Source organism: Choloepus didactylus, chromosome 5, assembly GCF_015220235.1.
Source record: "Choloepus didactylus isolate mChoDid1 chromosome 5, mChoDid1.pri, whole genome shotgun sequence".
Lineage (NCBI taxonomy): Eukaryota > Metazoa > Chordata > Mammalia > Pilosa > Megalonychidae > Choloepus > Choloepus didactylus.
The window spans coordinates 5,561,221-5,581,485 of record NC_051311.1 but is presented as its reverse complement, the minus strand read 5'-3'; the positions used below and the strand labels follow the sequence as shown (position 1 = coordinate 5,581,485).

Here is a 20,265-nt window from a genome sequence, read left to right as displayed (position 1 = left end):
CCTTTCCCTCCAAGATCAGGAACAAGACAGGGATGTCCACTGCCACCACTGTTATTCAACATTGTGCTGGAAGTTCTAGCTACAGCAATTAGGCAAGAAAAAGAAAGAAAAGGCATCCAAATCGGAGAGGAAGAAGTATAACTTCCACTGTTTGCAGATGACGTGATTCTACATGTAGAAAATCCAGAAAAACCTACAGCAAAGCTACGAGAACTAGTCAATGAATACAGCAAAGTGGCAGGCTACAAGATCAGTACGCAAAAACCAGTAATGTTCCTATACACGAGTAACGTGCAGCAGGATGAGGAAATCAAGAAAAAAATTCCATTCATGATAGCAACCAAAAGAAGCAAGTATTTAGGAATAAACTTAACCAATGCCACAGAAGACCAATACAGAGAAAACTACAAGAAACTGCTAAAAGAAATCAAACAGGACCTAAAAAAAATGGAACATAGCGTTTTCACGGATTGGAAGAGTAAATATAGATATGTCAATTCTACCTAAATTGATTTATAGATTCAATGCAATACCAATTAAAACCCCAACAACTTACTTTGCAGAAATAGAAAAACCAATAACAAAATTTATTTGAAAGGGCAAATAGCCAAAAATGTCTTGAGAAAAAGGAATGAAGTGGGACGTCTCACACTACCTGACTTCGAAACATATTACAAAGCTACAGTGGTCAAAACAGCACGGTACCTCTCAAGGATAAATATATCTACCAATGGAATTGAATTGAGTGTTCAAAAATAGACCCTCACATCTACAGACAATTGATCTTTGATAAGGCAGTCAAGCCAAAGCAACTGGGACAGAGCAGCCTCTTCAATAAATGGTTTTTAGAGAATTGGATTTCCATTAACAGAAGAATGAAAGAGGACTCCTATCTCCCACTTTACACAAAAATTAACTTAAAATGGATCAAAGACCCAAACATTAGCACAAAGACCATAAGACTCTTAGAATAAAATGTAGGGCAGTATCTTAAAGATCTTGTGATAGGAGATGGTTTCCTAGACTTCACACCCAAAGTGCAAGCAACCAAATAAGAAAGAGATAAATGGGATCTCCTCAAAATTAAACACTTTTATACATCAAAGGACTTTGTCAGAAAAGTAAAAAGGCAGCCTACACAATGGGAGACAATATTTGGAAAACACATATAATATAAGGGTTTAATATTCTGAATATATAAAAGGATCCTACAACTCAACAATAGAAAGACAAACAACCCAATTAAAAAATGGGCAAAAGACATGGGTAGACAATTTTCTAAGGAGGAAATATAAATGGCTCAGAAACATATGAGAAAAATGCTCAACTTCACTGGCTATTAGGGAAATGCAAATCAAAACCAAAATGAGATGATATCTCACCATTACCAAAAAAAAGAAAGAAAGAAAAACATCACAGAAAATCACAAGGGCTGGAGAGGATGTGGAGACAGAAACACATTTATTCACTGTTGGTGGGAATGTAGATTCTTGCAGCCACGCTGTAAGGCAGTGTGGTGGTTCCTCAAGAAGCTAAGTATAGATTTGCCATATGATCCAGCAATTTCTTTACTAGGTATATACTTGAGGAACTGAAAGTTCAAGACATGAACGGACATTTGTAAACTGATGTTTACAGTGGCATTATTCACAATTGCCAAGAGATGGAAACAACCCAAATGTCCATCAAGGACAAGTGGATAAACAAAAACTGTGAAATATACATACAATGGAATATGCACAGCTGAAGACAGAACAAAGTCACAGAACATATAATAACATGGATGAACCTTGAGGATATTAAGTAGAGCGAAGTTAGCCAGAAACACAAGGACAAATACTGTATTGTCTCACTAATACAAACTAACATTAATGAGCAAACTTTGAGAGCTAAAAGCTGATAACACAGGTAATCAGGAGATAGAGAGTAGAGATCAAGCATTTGATGCTGAAGGACTACAGAATGTAGAACAGGATTGATTGTATAGACCCAGAAATAGATAGCATACTACTGTGTGATGGTACCACAATATTGTAAATATACTGAACAAAGATGTCTGTGAGTAAAGCTGAAAGAGGAGGGCTAGATCATGTATGACACCAGAGGTAAAGTTAGTCAATCAAGACTGGGACTGTATAACTTAGTGAAAACTAGAGTGGTCAATGAATGTAACTAAACGTAAAAACAGAGAAATGCTTTTAAATGTGGAAGAAAAAATGAATGTCAACCACGCAAAGTGCTGAAAAGGGATGGTATTGGGGAAAAAATACAATCAAAGCAAACTGGAGTCTATGGTCAACAATAACATTGTAATACGCTTCCATTAAATGTAACAAAGGCAATATACCAAAACTAAATGTGTATAAGAGAGGGATATCAGGGAGGGATATGGGTTTCTTGATAGTGATGGTGTTGTCTGACCTTACTATTATATTGTACTGTATGGCATTTTGTTTTTCTTTTTAATTATCTTTTTATTGTTTTTTAAAAAACATTTTTTTCATAGTAATGAATATGTTCAAATGCTGATTGTGGTGATAAATGCACAACTATATGATGATAGCATGTATAATTGATTGTACACTGTAGATGACTGTATGATGTGTGAGTACATCTCTATAAAATTGTAGGAAAAAATATAAATAGGTATAAAAGTGCTGGAGAAAACATAGAGAGAGGGATGTACCTATTTACTGTTGGTGGGGACATAGAATGGTGTAGCCTATCTGGAGAACAGCGTGGGTATTCCACAAGAAAGTAAGTATGTGGGGGCCATACCTTACGGTCTTGCAACCTCATTATGGGGTATGTACTTGGAAGATCTGAGAGCAGAGACATGAATGGACATTTGCACATTGGTGTTTTATGGAGGCAGTATTCATGATCTGCAGTGGGTGGAGGTGGCCTAAGAGTACACTGACTGAGGAACAGAATGGTGAACTGCTGTGTGTGCATACAGTGGAATATTGAGCAACTACGAGAAGGAGTGAAGCTGTGAGACATGCAACAAGGTGAATGGATCCTACAGACAGCATTTTGAGTGAAGTATGCCAGAAACCAAAAGACAAACACTATAATGCCCCACCAATATGGACTAATTACAATGTGTAAACTCGTAATTGAATCTTAGGGCACGGTTATCAGGGGAACGCTCTTTGTAATGGTCCCTAGATTTTAAGCTCTTAAAGCAGCCACATCTATTCCTGAATTGTAATGGCTATCTCCAAATTCTGAGATGCTAATCCCTTTGTATATAACCTGGTCAGTCCCTGGAACTTTGGTTACCTGTGTCACACCTGAAACTCAGAGCTAGACCTCGGCAGATATGAATGTCAGTATACAATAACTGTTAAAAAAGCTGAAAAAGAGTCCAGACTTCAATTAGAGATATGAATGATGCAGATCTGGTTAGGACTAAGGCAAATCAGGCCAAAGGGTAAAGAACAATAGGGACTGTGTTTTAAAACTTAAACTTCTGTGTGAGACCATGGGAAGAGATGTTTATTTGGTACAGGATACATATCTTCTACAGCACACTAAATAATTTAACTTGTATGGTCAGTTTATTCAAACACCATAATTACATGGAACTTTGAATAGGAAATGACAGCTGGTTGGTTTGTACAGGTTACCATGCAACTCTGATACATCCAAGAGTAATTCTGGCAGATAATTAAAAAGTATTTGCAAAGACCCTTTGAGGGCCAGGGTGAAAAGGTAGAAACATCAAACTTCTCCACCTGAGGAATTCCTGATATTCTCGCAAGCACTGGTGACTACCACTGTTGTAGGCCAAGTCCTCAATCTTGGGGCTTGCTCTTATGAAGCTCGTTACTGCAAAGGAGAGGCTAAGACTACTTATAATTGTGCCTAAGAGTCTCCCCCTGAGTGCCTCTTTGTTGCTCAGATGTGGCCCCCTCTGTCTAGCTAAGCCAATTTGGCAGGTGAATTCACTGCCCTCCACCTACGTGGGACCTGACTCCCAGAGTGGAAATCTCCCTGGCAACGCAGGATATGACTCCCAGGGATGAACCTGAACCTGGCATCGTGGGATTGAGAACATCTTCTTGACCAAAAGGGGAATGTGAAATGAAACGAAATACAGTTTCAGTGGTTGAGAGATTTCAAATGGAGTCAAGAGTTTATTATGGAGGGCATTCTTATGTACTATACAGATATCCCTTTTTAGGTTTCAGTGTATTGGAATAGCTAGCAGTAAATTCCTGAATATCAAACTGCAACCCAGTAACCATGATTCTTGAAGATGATTGCATAACTATGTTGCTTACACAGAGTGACGGCGTGATTGAGAAAACCCTGTGGCTTACAGTCTCTTTATCTAGTGTATGGATGGATAAGTAGAAAAATGGGGACAAAAACTAAATGAAAAATAGGGTGGGATTGGGGAGATGATCTGGGTGGTTTTTTTTTTTTGGTTTTTTTTTTTTAACTTTTAGTTTTTATTCTTATTTTTATTCTTTCTGGTGTAAGGAAAATGTTCAAAAATTGATTGTGGTGAATGCACAACTATATGATGGTACTGTGAACAGCTGATTGCACATCATGGATGATTGTATGGTATGTGAATATATTTCAATAAAACTGCATTAAAAAAAAAACAGTGTGGTAATGGCATAAGAATAGACATATATACCAATAGGACAGAACTGAGAGTCCAAAAATAAACTCATACCTCTATGGCCAATTGATTTTTGACAAGGGTGCCAAGACCACTCAATAGGGAAATAATAGTCCTTTTGAACAAATGGCACTGGGAAATCCGATAACCACATGCAAAAGAAAGAAAGTGAATCCCTACCTCATGCTGTGTATAAAAACTAACACAAAACGGCTCAACAACAGAAATATAAGAACTAGCAAAAGAAAACACTAGGGAGAAAACAAGAAAATCTTCACAACCTTGGATATAGCAATGGGATATTTAAAATGACACCAAAAACATAGGCAACAACAACAAAAGGATAAATGGGACTTCATCAAAATTAAAGCAACTGTTTTTCAAAGGATACTATCAAGAGAGTGAAAAGACAACCCACAGAATAGGAGAAAATGCATAGAAATCATATATCTGATAACGGATTAATAATATCCAGAATACGTAAAGAACACCTACAACTCAAAAACAACCACAAAAGACAATACAATCAAAGAACTGGCAACAAACTTGAATACACATTTCTCAAAAGAATATATATAAATAACCAATAAGTATATGAGAAGATGTTCAACATCATTAGTCATCAGGGAAATAAAAATCAAGACCATAATGAGATATCCACTATTTACATTTACATTTATCTTTACAAATGTAAAACAAGTGTTGGTTAGGATGCAGAAGAACAGGAATCCTTGTATAATGTTGGTGCAATGTAAAATGGTGCAACCACTGTGAAAACAGTTTGGTAGTTCCTCAAAATCTTAAAAATAGAATTACAATATGAGCACGAATTCCACTCCAAGGTATACACCCCAAAGAACTCAAAACAGGGATCAAACAGATTCTTGCATACCAATGATCATAGTGGCATTATTTGCAATCGCCAAAAGGTCAAAACAACCTCAATGTCCATAACCAGATGAATGGAAAACAAATTGTGATGTACAGACACACATGCATGCACACACACAATTAAACGCTGTTCAGCCATAAAAAGTAATGGAGTTCTGTTACACGCTACAACATGAACTTTAAAAACTGTATACAAAGTGAAATAAGGCAGACACATAAAAACACTCAAGGAAAACATGAGCAAATTCCTTTAACTTTGGGGTAGGGAAGGCCTTTTTAACATGATGATTCAAAATATTTTGAAACCTAGTATGTGAGGAGATCCTATGAAAAGCTCCAGCAAATCGAAAAGGAAAAGGCCAAGAGTCAAATAGAAAAATCAAATGACTGTTTCACAGGGAAAAAAAAAAATACAAATAACACTTAAAAACATGAAAGTATGCTCAACTTTGCTTTTAAAAGAAATGCAAAATAACTACTCTGAAATACCAATTTCCACTTATCAGACTCCCAAGGCCAATGGAAACACAGCTTTCTCATTCAATGCTGCTGGGAACATAAATTAGCACAACCACTAGGGAGAATAATTTCAGAATATCTATCAAAATTACAACTCTAAAATCCCTTTGACCCAACAGTTCCTACTTCTGAAAATTAATAATCCTACAGATTTACCCACACACAGGCAAGTATCTAAGGTTATACTATATTATTTACTGAAGCAGTCATCATAAAAGCAAAAGATTATGAACACTAAGGTCCATCAACAGGTGACTGATTAACATGATAGAAAAGAATGCTCTCCAAACTACTTGTTAAATTGCATTTGGAAAGTTGTCACTTTTATGTATATATGTTATATTCTACAATTTAAAAAATTAAAAAGAGAGAGGTGCTATAAATAGGTTTATTTCATATATTATTAATTTCATAGAAAGTGCTGTCAAATTAAAAGGATTTTCAGAACTTAAAAAAAAAGAAAGGTCTCTACTGCTCATGGAAAGATAAGCAAATCAGTGAAAATAATTAAGATGCACAAGAGGATGTACAATAATCACCCATTTGTTTAAATATGGAGAAATATATATATTCATCTACTCATATTTGCTTGTGTATGCAAAAGAAACCTAGACGGATAAAGAAGAAACAAATAACAGCAATTACTTAGTGATAGGAAAGTTGTTGAGAAACTAGGCAGATGGGGAACAGGAGTGGGGGAGAGTTTTTAAATTTTTTTTTTTTTTAATTTTGGACGTGTCTGTAAAGCATTGTCTGAACCTTCAATTTTAAAAATACATATATAGCTAACCAAAGACACCATCTTTTTCCATTCCATTTACACGTGCCATTACTCTATTCTATGCCAATAACACTCTAGAATGGCTGCCTAAAATGGAGGAGCATGCTAATAGTAGTTTTACCAGTACTTTTTGAGTTTCCTCATCAGTTTCTTAATTTTGATGGGATGGTACTGAGCTGTAACGAAATACGGATTTCTCTAAGGAAGGTAAGTAGAAGTGGAGATGAAAATAAGAAACTACACAAGGGCCCTCAGAAAAGCACATCAAAGTTTAGAAACAGGAGTCAATATTTCTTGGAATTCCAATAAGAAAGACCTTCAGGGGGCTGAAATTACCACTCACTGGAAATATCTGTCTCTAGATACACGTAAGAGAAAAAGAAAGAATCTGGAAAAAAACAGATTTAGTTCTAACAAACTGGTTACTTTTCTAAAATAATTTCTAATAGAAGCAAGAAACTGTATCCATTAAAAAAAAGTTTAATTAGAAGTATATAGGGCACTCTATATAAAATAACCAATGCTTCAGTTTGCCCACAAAATAGAAAAATTATCTGTTTCAACACAGAAAGGATTCATAAATTATGGCCACTATTGTTTAAAAATATTTGAGTAATAAACTCTATTTTATAAAATAATATGAACTACCAGCTATTTTTAAATACTCACTCCCCAACCCAGTTTTCAATAACTTTTTTTCAAGCATCACTGCACTTACCCCCATTATCAGTTCTTTTTAAAGCTCCATCCTTATGGGGACACAGCTCACATCTCTACAAAAAAAAAAAAAAAAAAAGAAGAAGAAGAAAAGAAAAGAAAAAGAAAACAAAATTAAAGAGATTTTTCAGATTACCAAAAATACGAAATCCTCCCTTGAAACTTCAAAACTATTAAAAATTAAATCGTCCCTTGAAACTTCAAAACTATTAAAAATGTGGGAGCAGCATTTGTGCTATTTGGCAAGAAGAATATTCAGATCATTCTTCCCAAAATAATAATGCTCCCTGACATGTGATCTTCCTAACTTTTAAATTCCAGCCCCAAACCTTAAAAAAAAATTTTTTTTTTCATTAATTAAAACAACAAGATTCTCTCACATAGAGCTGGGGCAAAGTTTTCAACATTTGTCTATATCCCTTTAGGGTCTATCTAAAATCAGCTAGGCATACTGTGATCAGTTAGGTATGCTTTCTCCTAAAAAATAAAGAACCAAACTCAAAAATTTAGAATACTGATTGAAGGAGAAGTATTATCTCAGTTGTGCTGACCTCCCCCTTCCAGAAGGAAGGGACTGGTCCAATCCCTAGTTATACTTATCATTCACACACAATGGTACCCAAAAGGCACTGTAGACCCCTCTCTTTACCATCCCCGTGATTTAAAACCAGAAATAAACAAAAGTCAATACTACCATTGGGCAACAGGACAGATATCATTATATAAATAGTAAACATTAAGTTTCATTGACATTGTCTTACTATGAAGAACATATTCCAGAAGGTCACATCTGAATAGTTATTATTTATACCCTACATCGTTCCCAAAAGGATTTATGCAGCATACAATGTAGTAATATAAATAGATTACAAAGGAAAATCAAAACTAGGAAAATAAGATGAAACTAAGTACACAAAACATAAACCATGCAATCCTTTATTTCTTATCTTCCAGGATTTCACTCTCCTGGTTTCCCTCTCACCAATCTGACAGTGCCTCAGCAAACACCTTACCCAACTTTAAATGTTGCAGTTACTCAGGGTGCTGGCCTAGGAGGCCTTCTCATTTTATGTTAAACTTTAGGCAGTCTCATTCATTTCCAGATCTTCCATTACAACTAAATTACAAGGATCCACCACTGACTCTCAAAGTTTAGTTCAGATCTGTCCTCTGAGCATTTCAGACCATGATACAAAGCTTCCTAACTACAGACACTTACTCATCTTTCAACAGGGCCTTCCTCACGTGACCTCCTGAACAGTCTCACCAGTTTCTCTCTTAACTGACCCCCACCAATCTATTTTTCATAACAGGGAGCTTGAAAAGGTCCCACTTAAAACCCTTTGGTTTCCAGAGAAGGTCTAGCACCTACTTATCTCTTCAACCTTCTCTCTCTCTTCTCCATCTCTTTTTCTGTGCCATTCTTTTTTTCCTTTCAGTTCTATAAATACTCCGAAGCCTATTCTTGCTTCAAAGCCCTTAAACGTGCTGTTTTTACTCTAAATGGATTTACTGTCCTTTACCTTGACCCTCCCTCAGCTGGCTAACTTCTATGCATCCCTAAGGTCTCTGCTTAAAGTCACTTCCTCAGCGAAGGGTTCTGTGTATCCCTCCATTAGGTTAAGTGTCACTTAATGATTTATGCATTTCTGTTCATCTCCATTAGACAATGAGCTCCATTCCACGGCCCTGCCCCAACACCTAGATGATGAGCTCCATTTCAAGGCCACTGCCTCAACACTAGGCGGTCAGCTCCATCCCAGGGCTGCTGATCAGCGTCCACTAGTCAGTGTCTAGACTGTAAGCTCCATCCCATCTGCTGATCAGAGTCTAGACTATCCTCTATCCCACGGCTGCTACCCCACCATCAGCACTGTCACCAGACACGGTCACTCAAAAAATAAATCAAAAGATGGATAGAAGGAGGGATGGAAGGCTAAAGGCAGTGAACAACTTGGATCTAAGCCACATAGCAACCTCCCTCATCAGGAAAAATATGGTTAGTTGCATTTTTTACTTTGTGAAAGGGGCAGAAAATAGCCGATCATAAAAGTATAACTAAATCTAATATCAAGTCTAAGACCAGAGTCAGATTAGGCCCTGGGAATCAACAGGTGCAAGAATCACTGTTTAGCAATTGGGAAAGAGAAAATCCAGATTTGACCCTTACATTCTACTGATCACTAATATAAATTTAAAGTGTTTGAAAGATAATTTCAATATAAGAACTAAAAACAAAAATTACTAATAATCAAGCCTAAGAAATTTAAAACTTCCGTAAAAGAAAAACACCAGAATAGACTATTTAAAGGAGTAGTTTTTTAAAAACATTTTGTATAAAAAGAATGAATGCAACAAATATATGAGAAAACATTTAGCCTCTTTTATAACCCAAGAAATATGAACATAAAAATCACAAAGAAATGATAGGCGTCTTTGCCCATTATGTTAGCAAAATTTTTTTAGAAAGATAATCCCTGATTGTCAGGGTGCAGTGAGCATTTTATTTTCATATTCTGTTGATGGCACTAAAGTTCAATTCTTCTGGAGACCAATTTAGCAATATGAATCAAAATAAATACTGACTCAATTACTTCATTTCTGGAGAGCCAAAAGAAATAATTTGATAGAACTAAACATTTATTAAATTACTATGCCATTTTTGTATCATTTATATACTTCAGAACTAGAAAAAGTATACTTACAAAAATATTTTAAATGGCTGTTTAACACTATAAAAATTTTATAAAATCTAACGGTACAACGAGGAATGTACTGCTATGTTCATGAGGATTTTAACTAAATCAAGAAATAATGCATAGAAGAAAAGGCTAAAAGAAAACACACCAAAAACAGCAAAAGAGCAGACTACTGTAAGGAAGATATAATTATGAGTGAATTTATTTCATTATTGCATTCCTAAATATTTCTTCTATAATTTAAAATGTTATAGAAATACATCATTACATAGTAACTACATAATAGGAATGAGCCTCCCCCAAAATAAAAACAGACATACAGGAAGTTTAAGGGGGAAATGACTGCTGGAAAAGGAAAAGAAGGTTAGGTTACAATTAGAAGGCAGTATCCTGAGCTTGGATGGGAAGGAAAAGAAAGGAGCCTGGACAAGAGGCTCCAGATAACAGTAAACCAATCCAAACTGAAACATTTAATAGGGCAGAATACAGCTAAACATGTTACTCTCAGAATTCCTCAGTCTGTTATTTTAGTGAGTAAGATGTAGTGCCGGAGGGCACAAGCAGGTCCTGTGAAAGGGCATATAGAATATAAGAAGACAAAAAAAAAAAAAAAAAAAAAAAAAAGCCCACATTAAAGATCTCACCAAATTTTAACACAAGAAAAAAATCCTGTTATTGGAATAATGCAGAACAAGTAAAAGTTATACAGGGTGGTTCTTTCTTTTATAAATCAAAGATACAGTAAGAAAATATACAACTATTTTCCATGTTTATAATGTAGACATCAAAAACTAGATTCTTCTGCCAAGGAATAAGACTCAATACTTCAACAACTCACGCTCACCCAAAAACAGACTCTAAGGAAGCGTGGCTGTACTTGGCTATATTATATTCAGCTATTCAGCTATACCGATTTATCCAGACTGTGGCCACCATTATATTACAACAAGAAATAATGGCCAAGGTTTTATAGACTAATAAGAAGAAGGATAAAGTTGAAGTCTGATCTTCCTCATATTATATAAAACTACTTAATTATGGCATAAAATTATCTGTAGGATAAAGCATTTACTATCATAATTTTGTAATTTTTTAAACAAATGATAAAAATCAATCAAAGTTAACCTATTTTTTGTCATGGTTTTGAAAGATGCATGAGCATCACAGTAGAAATGAGTACTCCTAGTGCCCAAGCTGTGGTCTCCAAATGTTTCCCAAAGAAACAAGACTCCTGGAGAAATGGAAGATTCCAGGTCTGGAGCACAAATTTTACAAGATAAGCCAGGGCCATCTTTTCCCATCTATCAGAGCAAGTCAGCTATGAAAGACTACTAGAGTCACATCCAAAAAGAAAATGTAGCAACCTAAAGAGGTTCCTGCTGGCAAATGATGAAATAGTTTAAAGCCAGTAAAAACAACTGTACCTAATAGTTGTAAATCCATGATAAAATAAACTTCCATTTCCAACACAGCTGAGTAAGCGTACGAGAAAATCTTAACACATAAAACATCTATAAATTCTGAACAAAATACAAACTGACAGCTACATACTGATAATGAACAGTGTGCTGGTTTGAATCTTGTTACGTACTCCATAAAAAGCTGTTCTTTAATGCAATCTTGTGCAGGCAGACCTATAATGGATAGGGTATTCTGATTAGGTTGTTTCCATGGAGATGTGACCCACCCAACTGTGGGTGAGAACTTTTGATAAGATTATTTCCATGGAGGTGGGACCCCGCCCATTCAAAGTGGGTCTTTTACTAGAGTCCTTAAGAGAGCTGAAGGGCTGGCACAGACCCAGATGCTTGGAGATGCAGACAGAAAGACGTTTGGAGATGCTAAGCTAAGAGATGATGCCCAGAGTTTACCCCGGAGAAGCTAAGAGAGGACCACCAGATGCTTAGAAACGCCCTGGGAGAACAAGCAAAGATGCAAAGGAGCTGAGAGAGAGAAGCTAAGAGAGACAGAAGCCCAGAGACATTTTGGAGAAAGCCATTTTGAAATGCAACCCAGGAGCAAAGGACCAGCGGACACCAGCCACGTGCCTTCCCAGCTGACAGAGGTTTTCTGGATGCCATCAGCAGTTCTTCACTGAGTATCCTCTTGTTGATGACTTAGTCTGGACACTTTCATGGCCTCAGAGCTGTAAATCTGTGACCTAATAAACCCCCTTTATAAAAGCCAGTCAATTTCTGGCATTTTGCATAACAGCAGCTTTAGCAAGCCCGAACAGGCAGTGAACAAAAACGGGCAGACCTGGTAGAAAGGCAAAACCTGGCAGGGACCAACACAGGAAAAGTTTCATACTCTTCCTGACTATTAGCCAGGTGAAAAGCCACAATCAACACACAGTGGCTCTTCTTGTCTTGTTGCATGAAGACTCAGAAGCAGCAGTTGAGGGCAATCTTAGCTACTGGAAAGCGAGGTCTGAATCTCAAAAGGGAGAGAGCCAACAGGAGACTCTCCAAAATTTTGTTCATGGACTCTGCCAAACTCTCAAAATGCCCATGAATGATACATGAACAAGGCAGGCTATCAGCCCATCTAAGAAAACAAAACTGAAATAAGAACTAAGATGAAACAGGCAGCTTGAGTAAAACCAAATGAAATTCTTGATGAAGCAAAAAATACAAATTTTCTTCAGACAAATATAATAGAATCCAAAGTTTCCACAAAAAACATTCGCAACATCTGGAAGACAACCAAGATACTCCACCTATAAATAACGAGGAAATGTTAATCAGTCAAAAGATAAGAAACAATCAACAAATGTCAACCTCAAGATAAAACATATGTTGGAATTAGCAAAAAGAGACCTTAAAACAGCTAAATGTTTTGAGATCAATGAAAACGGTCTGTAATGAATGAAGTAGGCAATTTGAAAACGAGGGAAAACTTTATTAATAATTCTAGAACTGAAAAATACAGTAAGTGAAAATATCGCAGGACAAGCTCAACCAAAGAATAAGATGAAAACGAAAGAGTCAGTAGCCCTAAAGATACATTGGTTAGATAGCATCTAATCTTAAAAAGAAAGAAAAACAAAGCCAAAAATTGTGTGATTCCAGGAAACTAATGAACAGTTTTAAACAGTCTAGGATATATGTAATTGGAGGCCAAAAAAGCAGCAAAGGGGAAAAAAATGAGGCAGGAAAAACAATTTGAAAAAATAATGGCCAAAAATTGTATCCACTTGATGAAAGATAAGTTTACACATTCAAGAATCTCAATATACACCAAGTAGTCAAAGAACCAAAACCAAACTTAAAGCGAAAAGTCTTGAAGCAGCCAAAAGAAAATGACACTCTGTGTACAGCAAAGTGTGACTAGACTGATGGCCAATTTTTAACTGAAAACTAAGGGAGCCAAAAGATTCCATCCTCCCAAAGAATATTTTGAATAACTAGCAAAAAAATGACAGAGCCATCTCACGCAAAACTCCAGAAAATAACTTCAAGGGTACCAGTATCTGAGAGACGGCTGAATCAAGGAGACACAGTTCAAGACAACTAAGCGAAGCTCGTGGCTCTCTTGCCTCTCCACCACCTCCTGTGAGCAGGGTCGAGCAGCCTAAACGCAATGCCTCCCTATTCCGGAGGGAGGGAAGTAACCATGTGTGTTAACTGGGTGTGGAGAAGTAATGATAAATCCATGGCTTTCAACATACGATGTTGCACCAGTTTGGATAAAATTATGTCCCCTAAAAAGCCACATTCTTAAGAAAAAACAGTTTCTGTCATGAATGGAACACGTAGGGTGCCTTGGCTGCTCTTCGGGTGGAATCAACATCAAGGGATTTCAGAAGCAGGTAATGTCATCAATATGGCGACATAAACAACTACTGAAAACTTCTCTCCAGAGATTCAATGGAAAAAAAGACAATTCTCAACTGTTTGAAACTCTGGAGGAGGATATAGACTGAGGAAAGACCCAGCAGATGTCAAATTGAAGAAAGAGAAGAAATATCAGGTGGGAATTTTCCATCCCAGACCAGCTGGTCATCTCCATTTCCCCTTACTTGGTCTCCATGCAGGAAAGGCACAAAAACAGCAGACAAGACCCCTCCACAGGAACACAGATTTTAAAATCTCTCACAGCAGTGAAAAATACACTCACTGCTTGCAGACCCAGTGGACAGGGGAGGACATTTCAAGGCCCAGGTCAGTGAGGAACAAAGAGACTGAGAAAAAACATGGACAGAGACTGTGTTTCCATCCCAGGGTCTGAAAGCCCTTCCCCACCCTTGAGGGAAGCAGCAGCCCTTTCCTCACCTTGCAGACAGCTGGAGTACTGGGTCAGTGAGGGAGTACTGGGTCAGTGAGGGAGTACTCGGCCACAGGTGCAGCCCCACTCAAGGCAGATTTTGGCCATCAAAGTGAGGGCATAGGAATCCCGCAGTTTCAGCCCTGCAGGGTCAGGCACAGCCTGTGCTCGGAGGCAAAGCAGGCTCTGACGACCATTAAGTTACCAAACTGCGCCATCTGCTGGACAGTCCAGAAAGTGCAAGGGAAGAAAATACTTTTCAAAAGATACTTCAGACCCTTTCTTAGGAGCACAGGACCTGCTCTACACACCCTGTACAGAAACCTGGCCCTGTATTGGCTGAGAAATAGGGAAGACCCAACTGTTAAAGCAGGGTCCCAAAACAAACCCAGGTCTTGCTAGGCGGTGGAAAATAGAGCACCACTGGAAGCCAGCATATTTGTATTACCACACACAGTGAACTTGCTAGGGTGCCCAGTGCCCACCTCCCACCCTTGTGGAGGCCACAGTGGCCGTCTGATTTTGGGGAGAAGACTGGGGGACAGAGCCAATCTGAAAACTATCCAGAGAGAGAAAAAAGAAAAGACAGAGATCAAAGTCAACCAACAAGAAAGCTTTTCGCAAAAAAAGAAAGAACCACCTCCAGAATAAACCAATCAAGAAAACCACATGCCCAGACACCAGTAAAAAATCACGAGCCACATCAGGAAATGGGAAGACATGACCCAGGCAAAGGAAGAAACTAACATTTCAACTGAGATTCAGGAACTGAAACAACTAATTATAGATGTTCAAACAAATCTTTTAAATCAACAAGGTGAGAGAGAATGTGACAAAAGAGAAGGAGGATATAAAGACAACACCGGGTGATCAAAAGGAAGAATCCACAAGCTTGAAAAAACAAATGGCAGAACTTCTGGGAATGAAAGGCAAAAGAGAGCAAAAAACACAATGGAGACATACAACAGCAGACTTGGAGAAGCAGAAGAAAGGATCAGTGAAATGGAGGACAGGACATCTGTAATCCTGCACACAAAGGAACAGACAGAGAAAAGAATGAAAAAATATGCGCAGGATCTCAGAGAACTGAAACACAACATGACGCACATGAATATACATGTTATAGGTGTTCCAGAAGGAGAAGAGAACAGAAAGGGAGCAGAAGGAATCATAAAGGAAATAATCAATGAAAATTTCCTAACCCCTATGAAAGACAAACTACAGGTCCAGGAAGCACAGTGTACCCTAAACAGAACTGAACCAAATAGACCTACTCCAAGACACTTACTAATCAGATTTTCAAATGTCAAAGACAAAGAGAGAATACTGAAAGCAGCAAGAGAAAAGCGATCCATCACATACAAGGGAAGCTCAATAAGACTAAGTGTGGATCTCAGCAGAAACCATGGAGGCGATAAGGCAGTGGTATGACATAATCAAGATACCGAAAGAGAGAATCTGCCAACCAAGAATCCTGTATCCAGCAAAACTATCCTTCAAAAATGAGGGAGAGTTTAAAATATTTACAGATAAACAGACACTGAGAGAGTTTGTGAAAAGGAGACCTCCTGTACAGGAAATACCAAAGGGAGTGTTACAGACAGATAGGAAAACACAGGAGAGAGTGGTTTGGAGAAGAGTGTAGAAATGAAGATATCAGGAGACAGAAAGAGGGTAGAAATTGGGCATTTAATGTTGAAGGAGTATAGAATGTTCTAGAGGACTGACTGTAGACCTATAAATGGATAGCACAATACTGTGTGATGGTAGCACAATATTGCAAGTACACTGAAAAAAGATGACTGAATATGGTTGAAAAAGGAATGTTAGGGGTCTGTGACACCAGAAGGAAAGATAGAAGATAAAGACTGGGACTGTATAACTTAGTGAAACCTAGAGTGGTCAATGAGTGTGGTTAAATGTACAAATATAAGAATGTTTTTGCATGAGGGAGCAGCAAGAAGGAATGAAGTTGTGAGGTATGCAACAAAGTGAATGGACTGTGAGGAGAGTAGGTTGAGTGAAATAGGGCAGAAATGAAAAGACAAACATTATATTGCCTCACTAATATGGACTAATAACAATGTGTAAACTCTGAGAATTGAATCTGGAAGCACCAGCTATAAGGGGAAGGCTTATATAAAGGTTCCTAGATTGTAAGCTCTTACACCAGTCACATTTATTCATGAGTTGCAACAAGTTATTTCTAAATTTTGAGATTCTGGGCTGTTTGTGTATCACATGGTCGGTCCCTGGAGCTTTGGGTGTCTGTGTGGCACGTGGGACTCAGAGCCAGAATTCAGCAGCTATGAGTGTTGGCCCCTTGAATCAACTGTTAAAGAGGCTGAAAAGGAAATCAGCCTTTGATTGGAGATAAGAACGAAATGGACATGGTTGAGATTGGGGTAGATCAGACTAAAGAAAGGGAAGAGGATAATATTAATCATGTTTTAAAACTTTGGCTTCTCTGTGGGACCAATGGAAGAGATGGTTATATGGTCCAAAATCTGTATTTTCTGTAGCACACTATATCATGTACCTTGTATGGTCAGTTTACTCAAATACCACAATTACGTGGAACCTTGAATAGGGAGTGAGATCTGGTTGGTGTGTACAGGTTAGCATGAAGCCCCGATAAAACCCAGAGTAATTTGAGCAGAGAATAAAAAGTATTTGCAAAGCCTCCTTGTGGGACTGTGGGAAAATGTGGAAATATTAAACTTTATTAGCTGGGGAATTCCTGATAACTCTCACAAGCATTGGGGACCACCAGCTTGGTGGGCCAAGCCTCAATCTCAGGGCTTGCCATTATGAAGACTGTTACTTCAAAGGAGAGGCTAAGCCTACTCATAATTATGCCTAAGAGTCACCCCCAGAGGGCCTCTTTTGTTGCTGAGATGTGGCCTCTCTCTAAGCCAACTCAGCAGGTAAACTCATTACCCCCACCCCATGTAGGAATGACTCCCAGGGGTATAAATCTCCCTGGCAATGTGGAATGTGACTCCCAGGGATGAGCCTGGACTATGCATCGTGTGACTGAGAAAGCTTCTGGACGAAAAGGGGGAAGAAAATTGAAATAAAATAAAGTTTCAGTGGCTGAAACTATATGATGGTACAAGAACAACTGATTGTACACTTTGAAGGACTGTCTATGTTATGTGAATATATCACAATAAAATTGCATTAAAAAATATACTAGAGGGAGGGGTAGAAACAGATAAGATGGAATTTAACAAAGGATGATTAATACTGAATTTCCATATAATTTTCTTTTTCTTAGTTGCTAGGGTATTAGAACTGCTGGGAGGAAAGAATTGAAATGATGGAACTGTAACCCACAGCATCCTTTGAAGTTTGTTCTACAGCTAGTTGTTAAATTGTAATTTGAAAGCTATCACCTTTTCTGTATATATGTTATATTTCACAATAAGGAAACAACTGAAACTGGAACCGTAACCCACAATATTCTTTGAAATTTGGTCTCAAACTACTTGTTAAAGTGCATTTGGAAAGTTATTGCTTCTGTGTATACCTGTTATATGCTATGATAAAACTATGAATAAAAAAAGAAAAACAGTTAATAGAGGGCTATTTCAGAGTAAATGTACCTACTGCAAAAACTAACGACTACACTTAACAGTAATATCTTAATATGTTCTCATCAAGAGTCACAAATGTACCACATCAATACTAGGGGTCAACAACAGGAGAGTATAAGGGGTACGGGATAGTTAAAATTTTCACTTATATTTTTATCTATTGTTGCTATTTTTAGGGTAACAAAGATGTTCTAAAATTGTGGTGATGACTGCACAATTATGTAATGACACTGTGACACACTGTATATCTGGGACGGATCATATGCTGTGTGAATATATCTCAAGAAAATTGCATTTTAAAAACTTTCAAAAAAGTAATTCTCAAATATATTTTTAAACAAAATTTACAGACGAAATAAAGAGGAAAAAAAAGCAGTGAAACAGTACATCCGCATCCAACCATATAATTACATTATAAACATTAAGAGAATAAATACTCCAATTAAAAGGCAGAAATAGTTGTCTTATATAAAAATCAAGGCCTAATTATGTAGTATCTCAATGAGACATGGATGAAAACAGATATACCAGAGACATACAGAATATGGCAGAACAGGAGAGGCAGAGCAAACTCCTCCCCTAAGGGAATAACTAGAGAAAAGGCAGAAAACCACAGGGACAGTGGTTCCAGGGCACGACCTCTACAATACAGTGAGGACCTGGATGAAAGCACAGAGAAGTCATGTCAGAAAGGATGGGGTGAGTTTATTCACTCGTGACTACCGCCAGGGCCGGCAGCTACAACCTGGGCGGAGGGAGCAGAAGAGGCCAGAGACGGCACTCCAGCATGGCCACCTCATCCACGGGCTGGGCAGATGACCCTTCTCAGCCACGCAGGCAGGAGCTCCCATGAGGAAACTCGGGACACAGTGGAACTTCTGTAGGAAGCACACAGGAAACTTGGTACAGCATGCAGTCCTTACCCCTTAGTCCTGGGTGGGCTGCTGTGGGGAGGACTGGGGGTCCGTCTCCTCAGGAGGAGGGGGACACAGAGCTGAGCAGAACCGAACCAACAATTAGCAGGTCTTTACTCTTCCTTCACAGAGGCCCACGGTATGCAAGGGCAGAGAGATGGGGCAATGAAGGGCACCAGACAGAAACACCAGGAGCCCCACCCCCACCCACAGGCCAGCAGGTGCGCCGGGGGCAGAGACCTTGAGGGCCGACTAAAAGCGCCTTTCTGAGCTGGCTGATAGCTGGAAAAGATGAAACTCGCTGTCCCACAGCCTAAGATTGATCCACTCAGAGGCCTGAGAATCAGCAGACCCACTGTGCCCTTAAGCAGATTCTCTGCTGAACTGCACCATGCACACCCCACCCCAGGGGCTGGCAGTCTACAGTGTGCATGGAGAACTGCTGGGCAGATTGGATATCCACCTGGTTCAGACCCCACCCAGAGTGCAACTGCAGTCAGAAAAAAGCAGATTCAAGGGAAGACAGGAAGAGTGCACTCTAGCAAGATGTGGCTCTCCTAAATTATAAAAAGATATCCAAATAGACCCACATTTCCAAAAATAACCTTATCAAGATAAGCAAAGGCCATGAAATCAAGAAAAAGCCTCAAAGCATATGAAGATTCAAGAAAATACAGACAAGCCAACAAACAAAATTAAAAAGTCAAAGAAGACACAGAACTTGGAGCAATGAAACGAAGAAGTACATACAAATGACCAAAAACAACTTCAATGGGTGGGATGAAGGCATAAATATCATCGAGAAGACACCAGAAGAGCACAGAGAACTGAAAGAGCAAACAGAAAAATAGCAGATCTTATGGACATAAAGGAGATTGAAGATCAAATTTAAAGTATACTAGAGACACATAACAGCTATGAAGAGGCAGAAGAAAGAATAAGTGAACTACAAATTAGACCAATGGAATGTGAATTCACAAAAGAAAAATGGTGAAACAATTGAAAAAAAATTGACATGGATCACAGGGAAATGATAGACAACATGAAGCGTGCAAATATAAGAATCACTGGTGTCCCATATGGAGAAGAGTAAAGGAATAGGAAGAGTGTTTCAAGACACAGTTGGGGAAAACCTTCCAACCATTCTAAATGACATAAATATGCAAATCAAGAAGCACAAAGAACTCGAAATAGATAAATCCAAACAGACCAACAACAAGACATATACTCATCAGACTGT

At 38.1% G+C, this 20,265-nt stretch overlaps 1 protein-coding gene across 1 annotated transcript in view; it reads right to left on the bottom strand.

Annotated features, from left to right (window-relative positions):
• MLLT10 (MLLT10 histone lysine methyltransferase DOT1L cofactor) overlaps nucleotides 1-20,265 on the bottom strand; it is a 290,669-nt gene that overhangs the window by 180,517 nt on the left and 89,887 nt on the right. The window contains 1 exon segment of the mRNA XM_037837708.1: nucleotides 7,549-7,603. Coding sequence (XP_037693636.1) covers nucleotides 7,549-7,603 — 55 coding nt within the window.